Source organism: Onychostruthus taczanowskii, unplaced genomic scaffold, assembly GCF_017590055.1.
Source record: "Onychostruthus taczanowskii isolate IOZ18803 unplaced genomic scaffold, ASM1759005v1 scaffold64, whole genome shotgun sequence".
NCBI classification, from domain to species: domain Eukaryota; kingdom Metazoa; phylum Chordata; class Aves; order Passeriformes; family Passeridae; genus Onychostruthus; species Onychostruthus taczanowskii.
Window position 1 is genome coordinate 1,926,171 of NW_024504122.1, and position 22,317 is coordinate 1,948,487.

The following is a 22,317-nucleotide window of genomic DNA, read 5'->3' on the forward strand; positions in this document are numbered from 1 at the left end:
CCGGCGCTGCCGGCCGGGGTTTGCCCCGGGCCGCAGGTGCCCGCTGTGCGCCGTGCGCGGCCGGACCCGCTGCAGCGGCGGTACACGGCTCTGGGTATGTCGCGAGGCGTCAGCTGCTGGTGCATGACATCGGTTATAGTTTGATAATTGCTCGTATATTAAGACTCGCTTCTTCTTAAATCACCTCTGTTGTATATAATACCTGTTATATTGGATATTTTTACGTTTTGCTGCTACCCTGGCTTAGCCAGGCACGTCTGTCTCACACGGCAAACCAGGAAGCCATGGGGCAGCATTACCCAACTGGTTATATTCCTTTTTTTTTTTCTCCTTTGGACTTTGCGAGGTTAAGAGGATAAAATCTTTGTTGAAAGATTTTTCTTGAAGTCTATATTAAACCTTTATGGAACGGATAAAAAGATCAATTCCTTTAATCAGCTGAGGGTTTTACTGTTTGCATTTACAAGGTACATGGACTCCTCAGTGTTCCCAAAATACCCTTCAGCTGGGCCCTGGCAGCACCGAGTGTAACACAGATGTGCATTGCAGAATCCCAGTTAATGAAACCAGGCCAGGCTGGGCTGGAAGGCAAATGGATGCTTTTGCAAGAGCAAGTGATCACATGAATTCATGTTTTGGGACCACTTTGTGGTGATATCAAGAAGAGGGTGCCCAATGCAGTACAGGTTACAGGAAGTGGAAAGATGAACTCAAGAAACGTTTCCAAGGGGTTAAAATGTAACATGTTTGGGGGACAGAAAAGAGTAAAAAGGTAGTGAGACATAAATATGTATTTAATGATTAACAACAGGACAGTCATGTGTTTGTTAAAAACATCTATAATGACTGTCAGGAAGTTAGTGCACTTTCTTCTAGGCACTGTCAGCAGTTTTCAGCTAAGGTTACCTGGTTGTACTTGAAGCCCAGGCAACTGTGATATGTTAAGTATCAGACTGTTGTTAAACTTATGAGTGGGCATATTTATATAAACTCTCTGTAGTAGTTTTAGATTTATATTGATTTTTTAATGTGAATATTCCTTCTGTAAAAATTTTTAAGTGTCAGAAAATGACATTACCTTAGGGATAAGAAAAATACACTGACAAATCTTCTTTTTCATTTAAACTGCAAAAGGTTTAGGAACTAAATCGGAACTTGTTTCATAAACAAACTACATTTGGATTATTTAAATTTCAGTAATCTTAGCTAAAATAAAATTCATTAGGAAAGAAATATGGAAAAGGGTCTTTCCAGTGGAATTGACATCCAACAGTGCTGCTCTTTTTGTTTCATTGTTATGGCAAAGAGGAACAAACTTTGGGTTTTGTTAACAAACTAGCCAGACTTCTGTATTCTTACCAGAACTTTTTCTCATTGTTCCTGAAAAAAATTAAATACTTGAGACATCCTCATGTCATGCTGTGAACATGTATTCTGTGACTGTTTTGTATAGGCGAAATTAGCTTCTAATTTATATTCCCTCTTTGCCTTTTCCAGGTTGAATTAATGTTTACTTGCTGTTTCCAGCAGATTTTGTTTGTGTACCTTAACTTCTGGTGAAAACTGCTCTAGCCTGTCCTGAAGTGTTTTTGCTGTGTTTTGAGGGTTGGGCAGTGTACTTTGGCAAATGCAGTCATTTGCTGAGTTCAGAAGTGTGATCGTTGACAGTAGCCACTCAGCTCGTGCTTTCCTGGTGTACAGTAGATTTACAGATAAGTATTAGAGGAAGATTTCTTTCTTACTGGCTGTTAGTGAGATCTCTGTCCAGCACATGGACATTCCCAGTCCCCTGCAGTTACTCCTGTCGTGGCCCTCCTGTGCTCTCGCTGTCACCACACGTTCAGCTCCTTTCGGAGTTCCACCCTCCCAGGCACCTCCTCTTCCATGGCTTCATGCTCCACCAGGTTTCTGCATTTATTTAGGAAGCCTCCTTGCAGATGAGTTCCTTGTTTCTTAACTGTTCTTCTGCTGCCACTCTTGATTCTTGGATGTAGTAAACGTCAGTCATTTTCAGAACAACCTGTTGGGATGTAACATAGGGATTGTGATTTGAAGGAACTAAACGGCTAATCTAGATGGATTTTATGAAACAGAGATTCTGTTTTCCTGTGAATATGTAGAGAGCAAAGAAGTAAGAAAGAGAAAAGACAAGATCTCTGAATGCCTGCAGTCAGGTATCAGCTGATTTTTATATTCTTCCCCTTGTTTTGTTGGTTGCTCATCATGCCTCCAGGGTTGATTGGAGACCTGATCTGAAGGACAAGTTTGTAGCAAACCTTGACTGGCGTCCCTCAATTGTGTTTACTTAACCCCAGAAGTCATGTTCTGTGCCAGTGTACTCACAGTCTTCCTCCCAAACTCTAAAGCAAATTGAAAATGGGGTTTGGCCTGTTGTGTTATTTGTTGATTTTTTTAGTTTGTGATTTGCATGTAGTTTGTTGGCTTTTTTCCCCTAGAGAGTTTTGTCTCGGAGTTTAAGAATTTTGAGTGACTGTTCAATTTTGAGCTCATTCTGCACTCAGAACAAGTTCCATTTGCAATTGAATTCCTACTTTAGGATTCAGAGTACACCCACAAGCTACACAATATATGATTATCAAATGTAAATTTAGCCACTGGAAGCTGTTTCACATTTGCTTCTTTGTATATGTGCAGATGTACAGAGCCCAGCAGCACTTGTTACAGACCAGTTCTGTTAAACTTGGATATTCCAGGGACAAGAGCAAATGTTTGAGAAGGCTTTTATTATTTTTACTATTGTGTTTTGCTATGTTTTTGACATTTTAAACTGGTTATATCCTAACAGGTCACTGGGCCCCACCAGCCAATGAACAAGTACTTAGGAGAGGATCCCCAGCAGAGATTAAGGAATGACCCTGTTCTAGGAAAGGAGATTCAGTGCCTGTTGCATTATGTCATTTTAATCTTTCTTCTGTCTCAGCCATCTTTATTCCATATCATTACTGATATTTCTCTGGATTTCTTTGTCATCCTTCTTCATAACATTTTATTTATTTGTTGTACTTACTAAAACTGAGGGGTTTTCAGCAAGTTTTTGTGGAGATACAGATTTTATCTTTTTGACGATCTTCAGATTCATTGTGTTAATATACAGAATTTAATTTGGAAAAAGGAACTTTTTTCCCACATTGGTATTAGGGACTCAGAATTTATTTATTTGCCTCTTGTACACTTCCTTTCCTTGTGTTGTATGCCAAGTGTTTCTTGTGACCATTCTGTAAAGGGATGCAGTATTTTTTACAGTGTGTTGAACTCCTTAGTTTTAAGGAGGTTTTCTCAATTTTTATATTAATGTATATAGGTCCAAGTTGATAAGATTTCACTTGAACTACTGAGCAAGACAGGCTGAAGATTCTGGTTGTAAGGATGTGTGAAAAATCCAAGAGTCTTTGGCATACAGTTTGTGGGTTGGCAGCATTTCCATCTGCCTTGATCTAACACACATTTTAATTTTGTACAATGAACTGAGTGTAAATGGAGCTGTGGTGTGAAATGCTCAGAGTCAGCACTCCTGAAAGCAGCGTATGTTGAAGTGCAGCATCTGTGACTACAAATCTGCCCTTCTGGGACACTGTGCAAAATGATGTAACGGAGTGAAAAAGCTCTGCAGAGATAGATTTCACCTGCTGTAACTGAGTCTTTGCTGCAATACTTCACGAGGCCCGGGTGTGATGCTTTCCTGACTGTGCAGTGGGATTGTATTGTAGGAAAAAAGCTGTTGGCAATAACAGCTGGAAATCCTGAAGCTTTAGTTTGCTGCCCTGCACCTGAGCTGCAGCTCTGCTACAAAGAGGCAACACTAAGGAAAGCCTTTAGTGCTTGGGGGGTAAGTTGGAAAATAAATTACCTTCTGAAAAATTCAGGTTGCCCTTTGAAAATGCTTCACTGTTTGTACACTTGCAAAAAGTTCAGATAATCTGAATCACCTGGTTGTTTCTCACAGCTTTATCTAAGTATTCCTGTTCCTGCAGCTTCAACATGATGTTAAGAGTTTCATGAAAAGAATAGTGAAATATTTTAAGCATTTTTATTTTAGTGAACTAATTTCTGTAGCTACTGAAACTCTCTTAGTTTTTGGATTGCAAATCTTATACTGGTAAAAGTGTTTCTAGAAGTGCAAATGCCTTGTGCTGAGTCTCAAATTTTTAGGTACTGTGGAATTCACGTATCAAGGAATTACACTGTAGAGGTTGTTGCTACTGAAATAAAGTAAATGCTGTTCTTTGGTAAATATGATTATGTTAATGAGAGGCAAAAGCACGGAAGTAAAATTTGAGCACATTAAGGTAAAATTTTTAGTACTTCTGCATTACTACCTTACTACTAGATTAGAAAAGTTAAATAGTTTGAAAGTACTAGGAATGTTTGATTATCAACACTGCTGTGACAGCAGCTATATACTGTCAGGAGAGAATTCAAGTTCTAAGCCACCTTTGCTTGCCATTATTGTCATTAATATTCCAAACTAATGAACATTGAACTTAAAACTCTGCATTGTCAGTCTGTTCAAACTGTGAATTACCTCATGATTAAATTCTGCTCCTGACTTCACTCTGTTATAAGTTGTGTTGAATTTTGGAAGAGCATGTATGACTAGGTGAGCTCATTTTCCTTACAGCAAATGGCATTTATGAGAAAATACAGGGGGGTTGTTTTGGCTGTGGATGCTTATCAGTAACAGTGAAATACAGGTCACACATCAGCCGGGTCATACTATGGGACTGTAAAGTAGCTTAGTCTCTAAAAAAAGATCCCTCTTGGCTACGTTAAACTAAAACCATCAACAACAGGATTCAAGAGCTTCTTAGATAAATCACTACCAGTTTGGAATGGGGCCAGAATGCAATGTTCATAATGCCAATAATTGTTTGGGTTTGTTTGGTTTTTTCACTTTTTCACAGCTAGGATTCCAAGAGGAAAATTTTCTTGACCTTGTTTGGTCAGTCCTTGAGGATGGCAAGCAAAGGACCCACAACTTCTGCATCAACCAAGAGCTCCAGTACTGGAGGGACCAGTGGCAGCAGTAGCAGTAATGGCTCTGGGGACAGCACTAATCAGGACAACACTTTTGAATGCAACATCTGTTTAGACACTGCCAAGGATGCAGTTATCAGCTTGTGTGGGCACCTCTTTTGGTAAGTGCTGCAGCCCCACACACCAGCCAGAACCATCTATCTGATGCCATAAAAACCTGTGATGTTTGTAATTCTAGAGGAGGGACTGTGGGTTTGGTTTAGGAGAAGCTTGGGTTTGCTCCTCAGCTGTTTTTCTTTGCTCGTATTCCAGGGAGTAGATTTCCTGTGTCCTAAACTCCCTGTACTGCTGGATTATTGTGTAAAAGCAAACAAACAAGAGCCCCACACAGACAGTTCAGTGCTCATTGATACTGTTTGCTTATGTGTGTTATTTTATTTGTGCTGTCTGGCCTAGCACAGATATGTTCTTTAGACCTAAATTCCTTTCTGACATCTGCATACCTAAACCTGGATATGAATCTGGGTTCTGCAGGCCAAATTGTAGTTTCTCCTACAAGCTTCTTCTTTTCTTCCTTTGTAACTATAAAAAAAGAAAAAAAAAATAGGCAATAAGCTTTTACATATGGACAATTTCTCTTTTGCCATAATATTGCACTTGTGTTAGGAACTTTTTAGTTCTTTAACTTGACTTGGAAATAATGTATAGCACAGATATATGTGCAGAATTTTTGATGTGGGTAACTTGGTCTGAATTTACCCTTTCTTGAATGTGAAGAAGTTAATGCTTGACATGGCCAGTGGGAGGGGGGTGGGGGTGGAGTTTATTTTACACAGTGGGCTAAATCTTTAATAAAAAGAAGCCTGAAAGTGTTTTTCTCCTGTGTAAATGTACATAACATCTGAAAATCCAGAATTTTATTTGGGGAGATGGAAAATCACTGGCTTAGGGCATGTTAAGATAAAATAACATTAAATTATTGCACAAAAGGATTTGGAATAATGGAACCTTAAAAGTACCGGGTGTCTTGTCTGAATGGTGTTATTGAGACCATTTTGAAAGCAGATGGCTGTTTAGCAGTTTTATCTTGTAGCTTGTTTGTCTTTGACCTTTTTTTTAATTTGCCATAGTAAATTAATCTGTTTAATGGGAATTTCTCTGCCCTGAGCAACTGAGTCTGATCTCAATAGCTGAGCCTGCTCTGAGCATCAGGTTGGACTAGAGACTACCTGAGGTACATCCAGCCTTAGTTATTCCATGATTCTCTGAATGTGGCTGATGTTCCACCTTAATTTGTAAGATCCTAAAGTCTCATTACTGACATCTTGGTCATTTGCATCTTGGCTCTGGGATAGCTTTTCATGGTATCAGGAGAGAAAATTTGTACAATAAACCCTAAGATTAATGCAGCCTCTCTCTGGGCCTTTGGTCTGGATGAGGACCCAGGAGTGGGAGATACACACAGAACCACATTAGGAATTTAGATTGTGTAACCTGAAAAAAACCTGTGGAGATCAGTCTTGGGCTGTGTTTGCAAAAATGATTTTAATGGGAGGCTGCAGAACTGGCCTAGCTGGATTCCAGGATTCTGTTGTCACCAAGCTGCACTATCCCTGTATGCTGCACATTTGTCATATAGAGTTCAGTAACTAATTCTATTTTCCTCTTTTTCTGCTCTGTGAACAAATTGTCCTGGGAATGCTCACAGTTGGCCTTGTTTACACCAGGTAAGACAGGTTTTCTTTTACTTTGTCTTTCATCAGCTCCAGTTGCTCAGTAAAGCCCTTGGTTCTCTGGAGTATCCCCCTCTTTTCAAATGTGCTTTTCTCTCCAGGGCAGTCACAAGCTGCTCATGCAGCTTAATGTGCAACAGCTTGCAATCTGCTCTTTGAGCAACAAGAAAACTTAAATTCTGTTCCACTTACCTCCACTTTTGAGTTTCTCAAACCCTGCATAATTGTAGTTTTGGTGCAATTACTGGAGCTTGCAGGGTTTAGTTTGCAGGTTTAAGTGCTGAGTGTACTTCTCTTTGCATACATAGTGTTTTACATTGTGGTACCATTGTAGAGAAGGTGGATGACAGGAAGCTATCTGCACTAGCCCTTGGCCTTTGCAGGGCTGCTCATACTCTCTATTTCTTATGTTACTCCAGTGCAGATCTGAATGTGTACACATGAGCAAGTTGTTCCCACCAGGACAACAGCCAAAGTACCAACTCCACCTTGGGGAGTACTTGGCACTTCCTCAAATGTTTTGCTCCAGGACTTTGTGAGAAATTGCTAAAGTCTTTCTGCCTGGCTGCAGATGAGGTTTGCATAGTTATTTTTGTGGGCTTTTAGCAGTCTTCTTATAATTTCTTTTAGTGGCTAGAGACCAGGCCAAACAGACAAGTGTGTCCTGTATGCAAAGCAGGAATCAGTCGAGATAAAGTTATTCCTCTGTATGGAAGAGGCAGCACTGGGCAACAGGACCCCAGGTAAGAAACCTAAATGCAACTATTTTAATTTGAAAATTAAAGATGAAACTTTAGTTTAGGGTCCTAAGATTAAGCTGTTAAAATGCTGGATCCACAATTTTAAATACTTTGTCAAAAGACATCTGATATTTCTGCCAAATATTTCTGGTTTTTTCAGAGCCTGGGTTTGCACACATTTCTTGTTCTACTGGCAATCAATTTTAATTTGAATCAAGTGTTAATTATCAGTTACAAGTGGCAGGTTGCAATGATTATTATCTGACCAAAGAAGCTTATATTAAATGTTCATGTCCTCAGTTTTTAGCCTTTGCAATGGGTATTTGTTATTCAAAAGTGCAGTGTTATGTGCTGCTGAGGGTCCAAAGCTGCGTGGTTGGCTCTCTCACACACTGCTCCAGCTCTGCTGGATGGCCCCAGGAGACTGTGCTCTATGGTGATTCTGCATTATTAGCCAGTCTGCTGCAGATACTGCTGTCACATGTCCTTGCACTTGAGCTAATTTCACACCTTCCTGCAGAGAGAAAACTCCACCACGACCCCAAGGACAGAGACCTGAACCAGAGAACAGAGGGGTAAGTGATCAAACAAGCTTGAGCAGTTTAGTTTTTATTGATAGTGATATTGATAGTACTGATTTATTCATCCTGGAGGACACAATGTGTGTGAGAGAACCTGCATGAGGATCCTGCAGCTTACACATCCTGCTCTTCCCCAGCTGGTCGCTCATGAATCATTGATAGCTGTGGTGTGGCAGAGAGCTCCATTCCTGTGGCACCCTGTAGCATCCCAGAGAAGAGCCCAACTTGGATCATGCTGCATGAACACAGTTCAGTGTGCTATCACTGGAAAAGCTTTTCATACTTGATTGTTCTCCACGTTTAAATACAAGGAATGCTTTGCTTTGAAAAATCTTTGTGCAAGTGTATTTCTATAAGTGTCATTAATTAATCCACTTGTTAATTTAGATTTTTGACACTGACACCTGCTTCTCTCATTTCGATGGGATGTTACTGTACCATGGCATTACAAGCAAGAGAAAGTCAGTATCTGTTGGATACATGATTTGAAGAGGGATCTGTGGTTTTGTTTAGGAGATTACATAGGGTGAATGTAGCCAGCAGCTGGCACAGATGAGGCAGACATGGGAGTAGGCAGGAGGACAGACCACAGAGTTCTTCAGCACGATGGCAGCAAGCATGACCTGATGAAACAATGGCACATTTCCATGTAACTCTGCCTGGGGTCCTTGGAGAGGATTGTCTCCCTCATGCTTCAAGCAAACAACTCTGCAGGGTGTGATTAAGGTGCATTTCTGTATTGAATGTATTGGGAGCTCAGCTGTTCTCTTTCACTAGAGCATTGCTGCCTTATTAAATCAGCTCCTGTACTTTATGTGAGCCATCACAGGGATGGGATATGAAGGCAGGGCAGTAGTGGTGCTGTTCTCTTTGGATTCTGTACCTGCCACAGAGAGCTTTGCTGTCCCTCACAGTTAGTGGCAAAATGCTTGAGAAGAGTTTGGTCAAAAAACCAACTCCTCAAGTCAAGGCTCAACCAAGAAACATTTGGCTTTTGTTATATAAGTAAAGTAATCTTTGTCCTCCCATTGTTGGTGGTGATAAACCAGAGGGTCTTTCAGAACTGGTATCACTGTTTTAATCCTGAGGTGAGAGGACAGAGAGCTGGATTACAGAACTGTGGGCTCTCCACAGTGTTTAGGCATGACCCAAGGCCCTAGATTCACACACAGTTCTCAAACAGCACACTGCTTCTGCAGGGCAGGATTCATCTCAATTCAGAACACTTACCTTTTGACTTGATGTGGTATTTTAGTCTGGATCCCATGGGGTCAGTGTTATTGCATTGTAACTTCCTTTTTTCCTCCTTTCCTTATATCTTGCATTCCTGCCCCAGGTGATTTTGCCACCTTAATTTGAGTCCCCATGGTAAATTTTTTGTGGTTTTCCTTCAAATGCTCTATGCATCCCACTAGCAATTTATAATTTCACTGGGTGTTTAACTGATGCACATATATCACAAAAATCAATTTAGGTTGTTTTCTTAAGTACCTTTCTTATATGGCTAACAGCTGTTTATGGATGATGATACATTGTTAAGACATTCTAAATAGAATGTGTTCTGTTGATTTTGATACATTGGCAGATACCTTCTATTTAAGTTGAGAAAGGTTATAGTTGAGAAACACTGTCCTAATTTGTGGCCCTCAAGCAAGAACTACAGTTGCTAGTTTTCATTTTCTCCAACCTTTGGGTTGCTTAGTGAATTTGCTGCTGGCTGAAACATTTTAAATCCAGGAGAGCTAAGGGGATATCTACAAAAGTGTGTCAGACTGAAAGTTGCCAGACAGCGTGGCCCTCCTTCAGCCGTGGGGAAGCCAGTGAGAGGGAATGTCTGCGCTTCCACAAAATGCTCTGAAATAGGCTCTAAGTGATTGGTACCTTTTTTTGTCTTCTGTTCTTTGTTCTCTGCAGGGATTCCAGGGCTTTGGGTTTGGTGATGGTGGCTTCCAGATGTCCTTTGGAATTGGGGCGTTTCCCTTTGGTATATTTGCAACAGCCTTCAACATAAACGATGGGCGACCTCCTCCAGGTACCACGGATCCTTCTCCTGTCCCATCACAGACATTTTACAAACTCTTAAATAACCTGTTAAATGGCAAAATATTCTGAACAGTAACCAGTGTTGTCAGCAGAACCACGAAATGAGGGCAAAAACACTCTAGAGAATGTGGTCTGTGGCTGGCATGTTTTGTACACAGACTTATAAAAGCAGCAACTTTGTCACTTCCACATAATTTACTGAAGGCCCTCATGGGAGACCAGTGTCTGCAGAGAAACAGTGGCACTGGAGACTATTCTCCTCTAATTCAGATGTCTCCTCTGGTACACCAGCAGACTTTTCCTGAAAAATGAGACAAATTGGACTAGACTTTCTAATAATAAAAAAAGGAGTCACTGGGGGTGTATGAAGGAGACCCAGATTTAAAAAACAGCAGGAAAGGACCATTTCCTGAAAGATGAGAAGGAAAAATTTAAACTGGTGCTCTGTACCACAAAATTATGAATGCAAAGATTGTTCATTTTTCAGAAACTTATCTCTGAGACAGTCATCTGCATTCTACAAGAAGTAACTTTCCAGTGAAATTGCTTCACATTTTTGATTAACAAAAAACAGTTGGATTTCTCCAAGGGGTGACCTTGCTCTCTAACAATGAAGTAATCCCTAGAGAACCTCCTCCCCATCTTCACTGTAGAGAAACTGAATCTGTTTTGAACAAGAGCACCTACTGCCCAGGGTTTTCTGAACTTATTTTGTGAAAGGTTATGCCTGGCAAATCTTCCACCATGTCATATGGCACAGGAATTATGAGGAACAAACTCATTCTTCACATCACACCAGTGTTGCCATGGTCCTCTGCTGTCCTTGGGTCAAATTATCTTCTCTATTAACTATAGTTCAGTGTCCCCTGAAAATCTGCTGGGGGTGGGACCGAACTAAGGAGTCCTGCTTCAAGTTACTTGTCTTCCTTCTGATCTGCCCATGCAGCCAGCCAGGCTGAGGGTAGGAAGTAGCAACTTTCTCACCAAGCAGATTCTTTGCATATTTTTCAATGTATGAATATACTATATTCAGAATATACACAATCCCAGAGAAAAGGAAGGAGCTGAACTGTTGTTTGTTTTTTTTACTTCCTGTTTTCCAGCTGTTCCAGGGACTCCTCAATATGTGGATGAGCAGTTCCTTTCCCGCCTCTTCCTGTTTGTGGCACTGGTGATAATGTTCTGGCTGTTGATTGCATAAGTCTTTTCCATTATTCTATATATTCATGACCAACAAGGCCACTGAAACAGTTACAAACTGCATCCCCATCCCATTTTAAACCTCTTGGTGTCTGGTTCCGTAGCTACCTATGGGCTTCAGGAATTGGTGGTACCACAGCACAATGAGGAATCTCACATTTTGCACCAGAGTTGGTAATTAAAACATTGGTTTAAAAGTGTATTTCAGCTCAGATATCTTGTACAACAGGTTCCTGCCACAAACCATGGGCTAGCATTGAGCTGCACTCCGAAAGGGAGTGCTGCTTTGAAATCCTGTGCCAATCAGTGACGCCAGGTCTGTGGGATACAGTTATCCCAACACAGACTGGGCAGGTAAGGAAACTTCTCCAGTGTGACCAGTATCTCCTGCTTTGCAACCACGATGGATCTGCCAGAGCTGCAGATGTTATTTAACGTCTCCATCAACATCCGACCTTCTCCAGGAAATCATCTGCAGCACTGCTGAGACTCTCTGGGGCACAGCACGTGATGCAAACGGAACCAGGTCTGGAGACTGGTTCCGGTTTCTTTTCCGTCTGTTATTTCCCGGTGTGATGGAAAACCCTTCCTGATGGTTCTGATGGCTGTTAGAAGACGGGATACAAACTTATGCTGCAATTTTTTAAAACCTGAGCATGCTGGAGCCAGCCACTGGAAGATTCTGTGGCTGTGGAGCCAGGTGGGGCTGCCGGGCCCAGCCCAGTTCCTCACTGACAAACAGTGTTGTCTTCCCCGGCTCTGTGCAGCACCTGTGCTGCACTCATGGATAATCCCCTCACAGCCTCGTCACTGTAGCCACATTTATCTTTCCCAAGGCTTTGAGACTTTCTATACAAGGTCATGTACTCCAGATAAATCCTATTACAGACCTGAGATCACCTTGTTTGGGGAGAGGAACAAAAGGCATATTTATGTGAGTTTTGAGGTAAAACTTGTCATAATGTGAAGTTACACAGGAGAAGACCTGAGATCCTGCATTTGCCAGCATATGCTCAGTAGGGAACATTTGGAAGACCTCCTCTCTGCAGGTGCACACAGACCTTCTCCCGTGCCACAGCAGAGCAGCTACAGCGCAAGAGTCTCTGCAGCTAAAATCTACCAAAGATTTTAATTTGAAGTGCTGGAGGAGACCACAACCATTAATGTGCTGAGGGGATATTTCAGAAGGTGAGCAATCTGCAGCCGCTTTGGAATCCTGTTGGGTATTCAGCTTTAAAGAGTACTCCTGATGTATTTGTGTAGATTCCTTCAAAACAGGTATGAGAGATTCCCTAGCAAGATGAACAGTTCACATTTCTCTGACTAGGCAATTCCATTTTTTTTTCTCTGTTTTTAGATTTTTTTGATTCCGGTCGCTCATCGTCAATGATTTCCTGCAAGGTGAATGTTGTGACTTTCCTGGCAGTAGACAGAAAAACTGAAAAGCAAATCAATTAATAGAAACTTTGTTTCACTAGCTTGGGATTTTTTAGCATATGGCAGAGTTTCCTGGGCAGAACACCTCTAATTAATTGTTATAGAAGTTTATTTATGTAATTATAAAGTGTTTCCTTTTAGTGTCAAGACAGAGTATGACTGAAGTTTAACTTGCCTACCTCCAAAATTCCATCTGGCAAGTAGAATGTTGCAAAGCTTCTGCAGTGCTTTGTCGTGTCAGATTTATACCTGACACAATGATAATCTGACAGAATATATTGCTCAACTATTATAGTTGAGGTGGTGCTTCAGCTTTTGTTGTGCAGCACTTCTGAGTAGCTGAACTTCGGCACAGGGTTCTTCTCAAGTGTGTAACTTGGTAACTGGGGCCCTTCCCAGGGGGACAGGCTGCTTTGTTTGGTTGTCCTGCAATGTCCTAGCTTTGGGTTCCTCTCCTGCGCAGTCAGCACCACCTGCTGATGGGAAGGGAAGGTTCATGTGTCAGTAAGGGATGGATTCCTTCTCCTTTTGTACGGAGAAATTCCATGCTGAGAGGTTATGCAGGGAGAAGAAGGGTAGCCCTTTGAAGCCTTTATCCCATAAAGAGGACAGAGAGTGACTGCAATAGATTCAAGAGGTATTGAAATATATTTAAGTAATACATTTTAAACCCCAGAATTTTAATGGATTGGGGGCAGGGATTTCCATCTAGGAGTGAGAAAGATAATGGATTTAGAGAAAGCTGCAGAAGTATGGCTGAGAGCTCTTATTTTCCGGCAATTCAAGGATGAAATAGTCTAAAAGTGTTAACGCTTCGTTCCCCCTTTCCCTGGTGTGCTTTTGTATGTATCCCTTCCCGTAACCCGACCGCACACGGCCCGGACGGCTCGGTTAGTGCGTTACCGTTCCTCCTCACTAATTTTCACTGTTGTGAAAGTGATTTAGAATTAAAAAATGGTTTTACATTGAGCGGAGTGCGCCGCCGTTCCTTTGCGCTGCCTCGGGGCCGGGAGCGGGAGCGGCGGGGCCCGCCCGGGGCCGCGCCCGCCGCGGCACGTGCGGGCGCGGGATGGAGGCGCTGCCAGGTGAGCTCGGGCCGGGCCGGCCGCGCCTCCGCGGGAGGAGCCGCCCTCCGCCACCGCGGGGCGGGCGCGCGTACGCGAGGCCGCGGCTCTCGTCGGCCGCGCCGCCGTTATGCGGCCGCTGGTGCACCGGCGGTGTCGCGGGGCGGCCCCTGCGGGGCTCAAGGGGGCCGCTGCCTCCTGAGCCCGCGGCCCGGCCGGACGTCGGCCCGTGGCTGGGGAGCATTCTGGGCCCCGCCCGCGGCTCCCTCCAGGGGTGGCACCGCACGCGCGGCCCGGGGGTTCCCGGCGGGTCTCCGCAGCCCCGGTGCGACGAGATCCGCGGGACGGCCATGGCAGATGCGGAGCGTCCCGCCCCGCGGCGGCCGCAGCCGGCACCGGGTGCTGCAGCGCAGGTGCCCGCGGGGCCTGCCGGTGGCACTCACCGCGTCCCTGTTGTCCCGCTCGAGGTCCCCCGGTGCCCCCGAGGTTCGGCCGCTGCCCGCCGGGGCCACGGCCTCTCTGACACATTCCTCCCCGTCCTGGGGAGTTCGACAGACCTGTTACATGGATTATGTCCCTTTGCGTTTCCTTCGCACTGTTTCCTGCTCTGTTTTGTTCATTTCCGTCGTTTCTCCTGCATGCTGAAGCAATTTCTGTTGGATTGAGGACTGTTCGTTTCCGTTTGTGAGCTAATCAGCCTTGCTGGGTGCCCTTAAACAGATGTAGCACTACAGCTGAGAGTAGGTACAGTTTCTTCTTCATGGTGTTCCGAAGCTGATGGTCATATTCTGTAAGATGGTCAGGGAGTAACTTCTTGCTTGTAGTCAGCTGTGGTGCAGTCATTGATCTTTAAATGTCTTTAATAGGATCCACAGTTTTGATACGTGTGTGTTGTGCTGGTGACACTGAATGCGAGGGGATGGAGCTGCAGGATGTTTCGTTTGCAGGTAGTTTTGGCCTGCAGCTATTTCAGAAGTTCAGCTGACTTCCAGGGCTTGCTCTGCTTGGAGAGGAGAGCATTGGCTGCCTGTGCATGGAGGCACTTTTATTCCCAAGCCCGCTTGGTGTGCTGAAAAGCCATTTCCTTTATAGGACAACACAGGTAGGGTCAGGTTTTTCCAAGGTTCTCCCAGCCTTTACTCTGCTGTGCTGGTCTGAGGTCAGGTGGAGTTCTTGGTGTTCTGGATTAGCAGAAGGGCACAGGGGCAGGTGATCCAGGTGTGGATCCACTGATGCACACTTGGGAACTGAACTAGCAACCTACACCACTTGTCATATTTGAAGGAACCCTTTGAGCATTGCATCTTTATGGCGACCTTCCTGGGTACTGCTGGTGATAGTGGTGCTTGTACCTGAACAGCAAATGTTTTTTTTTCCCTGAAATAGCTAATTAACGTAAAAAGTGCAAGATCTTCACCTTGGTTAATTTTAAACATTGTTGTTGACCTACACGGTGGGGTAAAGGTGCATGGAAGGTTGATGGCTTCTGTTTTGTGTAGCTTCAAGGAGCTTAACAGTGGTATGAACTTGCCTAAGCGACTATCACGTTGTGCCATTCTTTGGAAAAGAGAAGTCCATGGTTTGTGGTTTTCCTTAAGTGCACCCTTTTCTTTAATGCAGCCTTGCTGCAAGCAAACTGTTGGTAGCAGGAAGAAACAGGTTTGGGATCTGCTCAGCTCTGTGACACATTTCTTCTGCCATCCTGTGCTGAACTAAGATTCTTGACTCTTTAATATGCCTGCACTGCCCTTGGGATTTTGGATAGCATTTATCTGTGTGCCAAATGTTCTTTGGGCACAAGCTTTCATTCTGTTTTCCTAGCTTGCTTGCATCTAAGTAACCAGCTCTCTCTGGGGCTTTCTGGCAGTTCTAGCAAAAACTATTATAGCTCTATTATAACTGTTATAAGTATCTTCTGAAAGGGCAGTAGGCCAGCATCACTCCCCCTTCCTAAGTCTGACGGTAGTTTGGTGTTGGCTGTACAGTCTCTATGGGAATATTCATTCAAGAGTGTAATTCCTTCCTGGTAGTCTAGTTGTTCTCTACTGAATGAAGTTTGCCTTTTCTTTCTTTCAGTTCTGGGAAATCCAGTTAATTATACAAATGAGAGCAAACGTTGTGTGCTGAGTCAGTGGTGTGGGGGAAGCAGTAGTGTGGCTTCCTGGCCTAGAATGGTTCTCTGTTGGAATTGTTGTACTGGACCAGTGTTGCCTTCCTGAAATCTCTGCTCCGACAGAGCTGTAACTGAACTGTTTTATGTGAAAAGTCATATTTTTTTATTCTGCAGAATGTGAAGAAGCAGATGTCACATCTGGAGAAAAAAAAATATACAAGATATCAGAGTTTTATGTGGGAATTCCCACTCTGGGGTTATAGACTGCCTGCAGCTTTCCATGTGGGAAGGCTTTCCTGTCAGTTACTTAACTTAAGGTTGTTCTTTATAAAGGATATACCAATCTTTGTTTTCTCTGGTGTAAACTGGTTGCTGTTTGTCCCCTTATTGCTGCGTGCAGGTGAAGAAGTCTGGAGATGTCTGGGATGTGGGGACAGCATTGCTGCTGGGCAGCGCCTCCACAAGACTGTCAATGAAGCTTGGCACATCTCCTGTTTTCGGTAGGTAAAGCTCCAGCCTTTAAACCCTGCTTGTGTTGTTCCGCTGGTTGGGCGCTGGTGGTGAGGTGCCAGCATGAGCTGGGCATTCCTGCAGTGATCCCTGTGCCTGACCTGTTCCGAGCTCCTTTGGGGCCGTGTCTCAGGGGTGACATGCAGTCCCCAGAGCAGCTGACACGGCCTGGCAGCGCGGCTGCGCTGACGCAAACGGGGCACAGATAAAGTGCAAATAAAAGCTCTGATTTACTGGTGGTGGCAGAAGCCATGGCTTACATGTTTGTCTTCCGCAGCATTCCATAGTGCCCAGGCAATTTGCACAGCCTGTTGCTTTTTCCATGTGTGGTAGGTGCAAGGCTGTTATCAGGGTGCTAATAGAGAGGAGGGAAGAGAGAGATCTTGCCCTTTGCTTTCTCTCCTTTCCAGACTCTTAAGACAGACAAACTTATGAAATCTGTTAGATAATGTTGCTGTCAGCAAGGACAAAAAGGGATGTCTGCCATGGTGGTAGGAGTAATGCCTCTTTTTGGTGTTCCATGAATGCTCAGTCCAGATTTCATGCTCCAGAATCACATTTCTGAAGGGGTCTGTATTTTTGAGAGGGGTTCAGTACCTGCAGCTTCTACTGGCTTCTATGTTGGCTTGAATATGGAGAGGCTAATGTTTTGGATACTGTTAAAGAAAGTGGGGGAAAAGGAAGCCAAAGTGTGGCTTTAGAGGAATGCTTTCTGTGCCAAAATAAGCATCTATTGTCCTTGTTTAAAGAAAAGAAGGAAAAAAAAATCCAACAAAATACCTCAACTTTGTTGAAGTGAGGATTGTGGTTATTGGTATCTTTTTAAAAAATAAAGCATCTCATGCTGCCAAAGCGGTGCAGGCTCAGTTGACTCGGAAAATGCTGTTTTAGCGACACATTAATAATCACAATTACATTTTGATTTCATTACAAATCCCGGTATTTTTGATTTCTGTTGGTTTTAGTGTTCATGTTTAGCCATAATGAAGCAGCTTTTCTTAATCCTGGTTTTCTCTTTTCCCTGAAGGATGAGTATCCTGCTGAGCTTCCCTAGATCATGCCAGTAACCAAACCCCAAGCTGTGTGTGCTGGGAAGTCTGTCCCTCTTGCCATTGAATGTATTTCTCTTGTGGGTCTTGATTTGCAAATGTCTTGGTGCTTCTTGCTGTTGGGGCTGTTGAGGTGAGGAACAGCTGAGCTGGAGGCAAATCTTGCCTTTGGGACACTTCACAGAGGATTTGTTTTCATAGGTTATATTGCATAATGGAGGTTTGGTTCTTGCTTCTGGTTTGTTTTACACAAGTGATGACACCAGCCTTTCTCTGAGCTGTGTAGTTACTTTTTGCATTTGTTGATGCACTTTCTTGTGCTCTGTGCCTTTGGTGAGCTCGAGCACCCAGCGAGGCTGTTGTGCTCAGTGAACAGTTGGAAACTGCAGCAAAGGAAGCTGCCCTCCCCTTTTCCTAGTTCCAGGGTAGGACTGTACATGAAAACAAGTTTCCAGTTTGCACTGTGTTCCTCCTTTTCTTCTGCTGTCCCTAAGCCATGCTGAGCAGCAGTCTTGTGCCTGATATCCCAAAGCCAAACTTTAAAAAGCCTCTAAGGGTAGGAGGCTTTGGCAGTTGGTAGCTGTGAGTTCCGGCAGCTCTTGTGGAGTGTTCTTTACAGTCTTCCTGTGGATTAGCTGACTCCCTGGCCTGGCACATAATTTCTGTAATGCTGATTGGCACTGCTCCAGGCTCGTTAGCTCTGTTTATTCTTGGTCAGGCTTGGCGCTGGCAGGAGCTGACGTACATGAGCGTCTCTGAGGATTTAAGTTTTTGTCACTTCCCTCCTTCCTCAAACTGCATGTACAGGAGCTTTTGTCTCTGAAACCTGCATTTTCTCTGCTGTGGCTTGAGGGAAGAGCAAATCCCTGTTTGTAGATCTTGGATATTTTAGACTGTTCTTTGGCCAGCTGGTTCCTTAGGCTTGAATCTTATGGGTTGGATCTGGCTGAGGAAGTTTCTTAGATGTTTCTGTCACAGTGTCTGTTGCGAATTAACTCTGAATGTGCTTTTGTGCCTCTGAGTTCTGTTGAGACAGCACACACTTTCAAAGGTCACTGCTTTTCACAGTTTGACTGGGTTTGGAAATTGCATTGCACAGAACTTCAAACATTACACCAAGAAAGGGAAAGACAGAAGTGAAAATGTGCCTTTTTCCTAGGTCTGGATCATTTTTACCTCAGGAGATTATTGGAAGAGCTTTTTTTTTGACCAAGAGCTTGCTGCTTTTATTGTTTTCAATCCAACTTTTTCCCATATTGCAAAACAGAAGGTAATGCCTTGAATTATACTTTTGAATAAAGTATTATTACCAGTGTTTCTTTTTGGTGGTTTGTGTTGTTTTTCTGTAGTTAATGACAAATGAAATTAAAGACAATCCCCACTTTTGGTAGGGATATTGTGTATTTGAATTGGAGTAGGATGGAATCAGAAGACCCAGACATAGCTGTTTGGCTTTATCCTAAGGACATGGTATTTGTTAAAAATCCAGTTTTGATTATTTGAAAACCACAAATTCAGATCAAGCCTGTAGACTACATCCAGGTGGAAAATAAATGCATAAGAAGAAAATAATTGGAAATGCTGGCAGGAATTCCTACTGTAGCAGGGTGCTTAAGCACTTTTTAGGAAGGAAGACAGCTGAGGCTCAGTTCCTTCCTAACCATGAAATAACAGAACATGTCTAGTACTGTGGTCTATAAAATAAACCTAATTTAAGTAGCCAAGCAACACTGGCTTGCTGCAGAAATCTCTACTAAAAGTCAAAGCCAGAAAAAATGTTCACATTGTATCTTCAAAAGTAGCAGAAGGTGATGGATTACTGGTGATTTTACAGTCACAGATTTAAAAGATACTGTTTAGTTTATACTCAAACCAGTTAATTAAAAGCTGAAAAAACAGCTTAATCAATTATAAAATTCAACTTATATTTGAAGCAAGCAATTTTTGTGGCTTAGGGATGATTAAGAAATTGGTCGTCTAACAATCTCCAGTGACTGGAGGATTTTGGTCTCCCAGACTGTCTACTAGCACTTCAGTATCCTCATGGTTGGAACCTTCTGTTTGCTATCTTCAGAAATCCCGTGTTGCAATTTAAATCCATTTCTTCTAGCCATGTTCATGAAAAACAAGCTTTTTCCCCTGCTTCTGTTACCCACATAGCCTTCCCCTGTCAGAAAGCAGTTTGTGTCTCCCATCAGTCCCTCGTACAAGACAGAAGCCCTGGACTTAGCAGACTTAGCTTTTTCTCCAGACTATTTTCTAGACTTTAGATCACTTCTGTCGGTTCAATCTCTTTGGCACAGGCCTTCATTTTCCAAAAGCAGCTCCCTCCCCAGAGGACAAATGGTTGAACAGGAATTGTAGCACAAATGTGGACAAATGAAGATGTAAGCAAGATGTGTATTAGGAGGAATTTAAATTGTGGGATGTTTGGTGCTTTGAATTTTTCTTTAGCTTTTCACTTGTGAGCACAAGGCAGTTTTATCCACACAGCAGCTGAGTTTGAGAGCAGTGGAAAGAGCAGTAGTAATAAAAGGCAGCTGAATTAAGGTAGGAGCAGGAAGATAAAAATCTCCTCTTCCCTCTCTTCTCCAGTTTCTGGCAGTTACAGAAAGTTAATGACAGGGGCCTCAGAGGTGAGAACTGTTCACTAATCCTGCAGATTTTTGGGAACTTTCCTTTGGTGGTATCTTCTTCAGCATTGAAATTCAGGAGAGCACTATCAGATTCGGAGAGAAATAGTTGCCTATTGGCACACAGATTAGACATTCAAAGGAACAATGAAACACTTTGCAGGTGGCCGAATTCCTCAGGGGAATCTATCAGATACAGGGCATCAATGACCAGCCTTTATATTTAAGGAGGAATGGGGCATTCCAATCCAAACTTTCTTTTGGTTGAATTGGCAGTTTGTCCTTTAGGGCACTGATATCAAGCATTATTATATCAAGGTAATTAGAATTACTCACACAGCACAGAATGTGAGGCCCAGGAGTGAGGCAGGATCCTTCCCTGAGGAGTTCCCGGTCTTCACAGACCAGAGCAGCAAGTTAAGGCCTTCAGGAGGAGTGAGGATATAGTGGTGTAAGTGCCAGTCCTACTGCCATATCTGCTGCATTTACAGAGCAGAAACCAGTGCTTCCCAAACGCTGTGTAACCTGTGAAGTGTCAGTGGGTTGAATTTCCTTGGTTTGCTTCTCAGCCCGCACACTCGGGAGGGCTGCAGCCATCAGGCGAGTGTGCTGGGGAGAAAAACTCTCCTTCCTTACGTGCTTGCTGATGTGAGGTACTGAGCAGCATCACGGTGTTGTTCTGAAGATGTGCTGCTGCTTAGAAGTGAGACGCAGTGATGGAGCTGAGCTTCAGGTCACCGTTTGTTGTAGTTTACTCAAGATCCGTAAAGAGCTCCCGGAGGTATGTGCGGATCCAAACGGTGCTGCTTGCAGGAGCTGACTGAATTGGTTTCAGGAGCTGACTCTCCTCTTTCAACAGCAGCAAAGCACGTGTTACACGTTAAGTGCCTTGCGAATACAATGAGGTGTTGGGATTGCATGAAGTATGTGGAATGTCTCCAAGCTGCGCCCATGCTAAAGGAAAGGCTTGCTGCAAACTCTTCAGGCATCAAGCAGATTCCTCTTCCCTCAGTCCCACACATATCGAAGTGTCTGTGCCAGGATAAGTTTGTGTATCTTAGGGCTGGCGGATGTGCTGAGCAATACATCTGTCTGCAGATATGCTACCGAGCAGCACGGGATGCGTGGCAAAGAGTGTCGAGAGGCTGCCCGGCCCCAGCTGGCTCAAGGTATTCATCACTGGAATATCACAACAGCTGTGTGATTCATTTCTGTGGAGATAAATCTGTAATGGCTGAGACTTACTGATTAATATAATGTAAGTCCTTGTCAAGGTTTTTCGTGTGTTCCTTTTCATTTGTTAGTTATAGTCTTTCTGGCAAAAGTTACTGCGCCGTTCTAAACCATAATGAAGAAAAAAGCTCCCCCCCATGACGACTACCTGGTTGTACTGGAAATTTGCAAGAGAGAAGTTGCTGATGTCTGACTTGACTTGGTGAAAAAGAAATTTACTCCCCTGCATTTTGGCCCCCAGAGATGGTATCAGTAAAATTACAGAAGGTGCCCCCCGCCCCCCCACCTGTTATCAGCATTTTTGAAGTACAGTCATTCTGGCAGGAATTCAGATCTAGAATATATGAACACATTAACACCTTTTCCAGAGCCCTTTTATCAGAAGACATTGTGTTCTCAAATAGGTCATAGAGACAACAGAAAAAGCAAGAAGTAACAAGACATTTCTGTGTAGCCAAAGTAACTTACTGGCTGCTGCTGCTGGGTCTTGCTGCAGAAGTAAAATAATTTTGATAAGAAATTTCCTGTTTAAATAGACATTTGACTATGTGTCCTTTGGCTTTAAGGAAGTCTTAAAATCCTTTTCTAGTTGCTTAGCTGTCTGGGTGGTTTTTATTACTTTGAAGTTCGGCTTTATCTGCTGGCTTCATTCACAGACTAGCTGGCTGCTTATCACATCTGTGGATCAAATCTTCAAAGGTTTTGTCTGAAGAGTTGGGATTTATGAGGTCACGTGGAATGCCCCTCGGAGGGCGTTGAGCCCATGGCGGCAGCATTGTGGGGAAAGGCTTTTGTGTGTAGGTGCTGGAGGTGGGCGTGTGCTGGGGAGGTGCTGATAGCCAGGGAAGCGCAGGATTGCCAGCGCTGGCCCCTTTTCAGCACGCAACATATAGAGAATGTGGGAGACCAGAGCGCATTCCTAGACACAGACTCACCGTGTTGCTGCTTCCAGTAGAGCTGTGTGAAATGTCAGAAGGAATTAGACC

General features: G+C 43.5%; 2 protein-coding genes across 6 annotated transcripts in view; both read left to right on the top strand.

Moving 5' to 3' along the window:
* The window catches only part of RNF185 (ring finger protein 185), a 13,953-nt gene extending 255 nt beyond the window's left edge, over positions 1-13,698 (top strand). The window contains exons 1-8 of one of the 5 annotated variants that reach the window (XR_005953837.1): positions 1,037-3,847; positions 4,923-5,156; positions 6,704-6,722; positions 7,359-7,471; positions 7,989-8,043; positions 9,964-10,081; positions 11,196-12,480; positions 12,650-13,698. Coding sequence is in view for 4 of the 5 variants with exons in the window: in XM_041420564.1 (XP_041276498.1) it covers positions 4,975-5,156; positions 6,704-6,722; positions 7,359-7,471; positions 7,989-8,043; positions 9,964-10,081; positions 11,196-11,293 (585 nt within the window). In the remaining variant the exon portion in view is untranslated. Of the gene's footprint in view, position 1; positions 95-1,034; positions 3,848-4,922; positions 5,157-6,703; positions 6,723-7,358; positions 7,472-7,988; positions 8,044-9,963; positions 10,082-11,195 lie in introns of those variants that run through there. The other 4 variants (XM_041420566.1, XM_041420565.1, XM_041420562.1 and 1 more) reach the window with 4 other exon arrangements.
* A 95-nt stretch (positions 13,699-13,793) lies between these two features.
* The window catches only part of LIMK2 (LIM domain kinase 2), a 30,579-nt gene continuing 22,055 nt past the window's right edge, over positions 13,794-22,317 (top strand). Inside the window, exons 1-2 of the mRNA XM_041420556.1 lie at positions 13,794-13,814; positions 16,307-16,406. Of these exons, the coding sequence (XP_041276490.1) occupies positions 13,799-13,814; positions 16,307-16,406 (116 nt within the window). The 5' untranslated portion in view covers positions 13,794-13,798. The remainder of the gene's footprint in view (positions 13,815-16,306; positions 16,407-22,317) is intronic.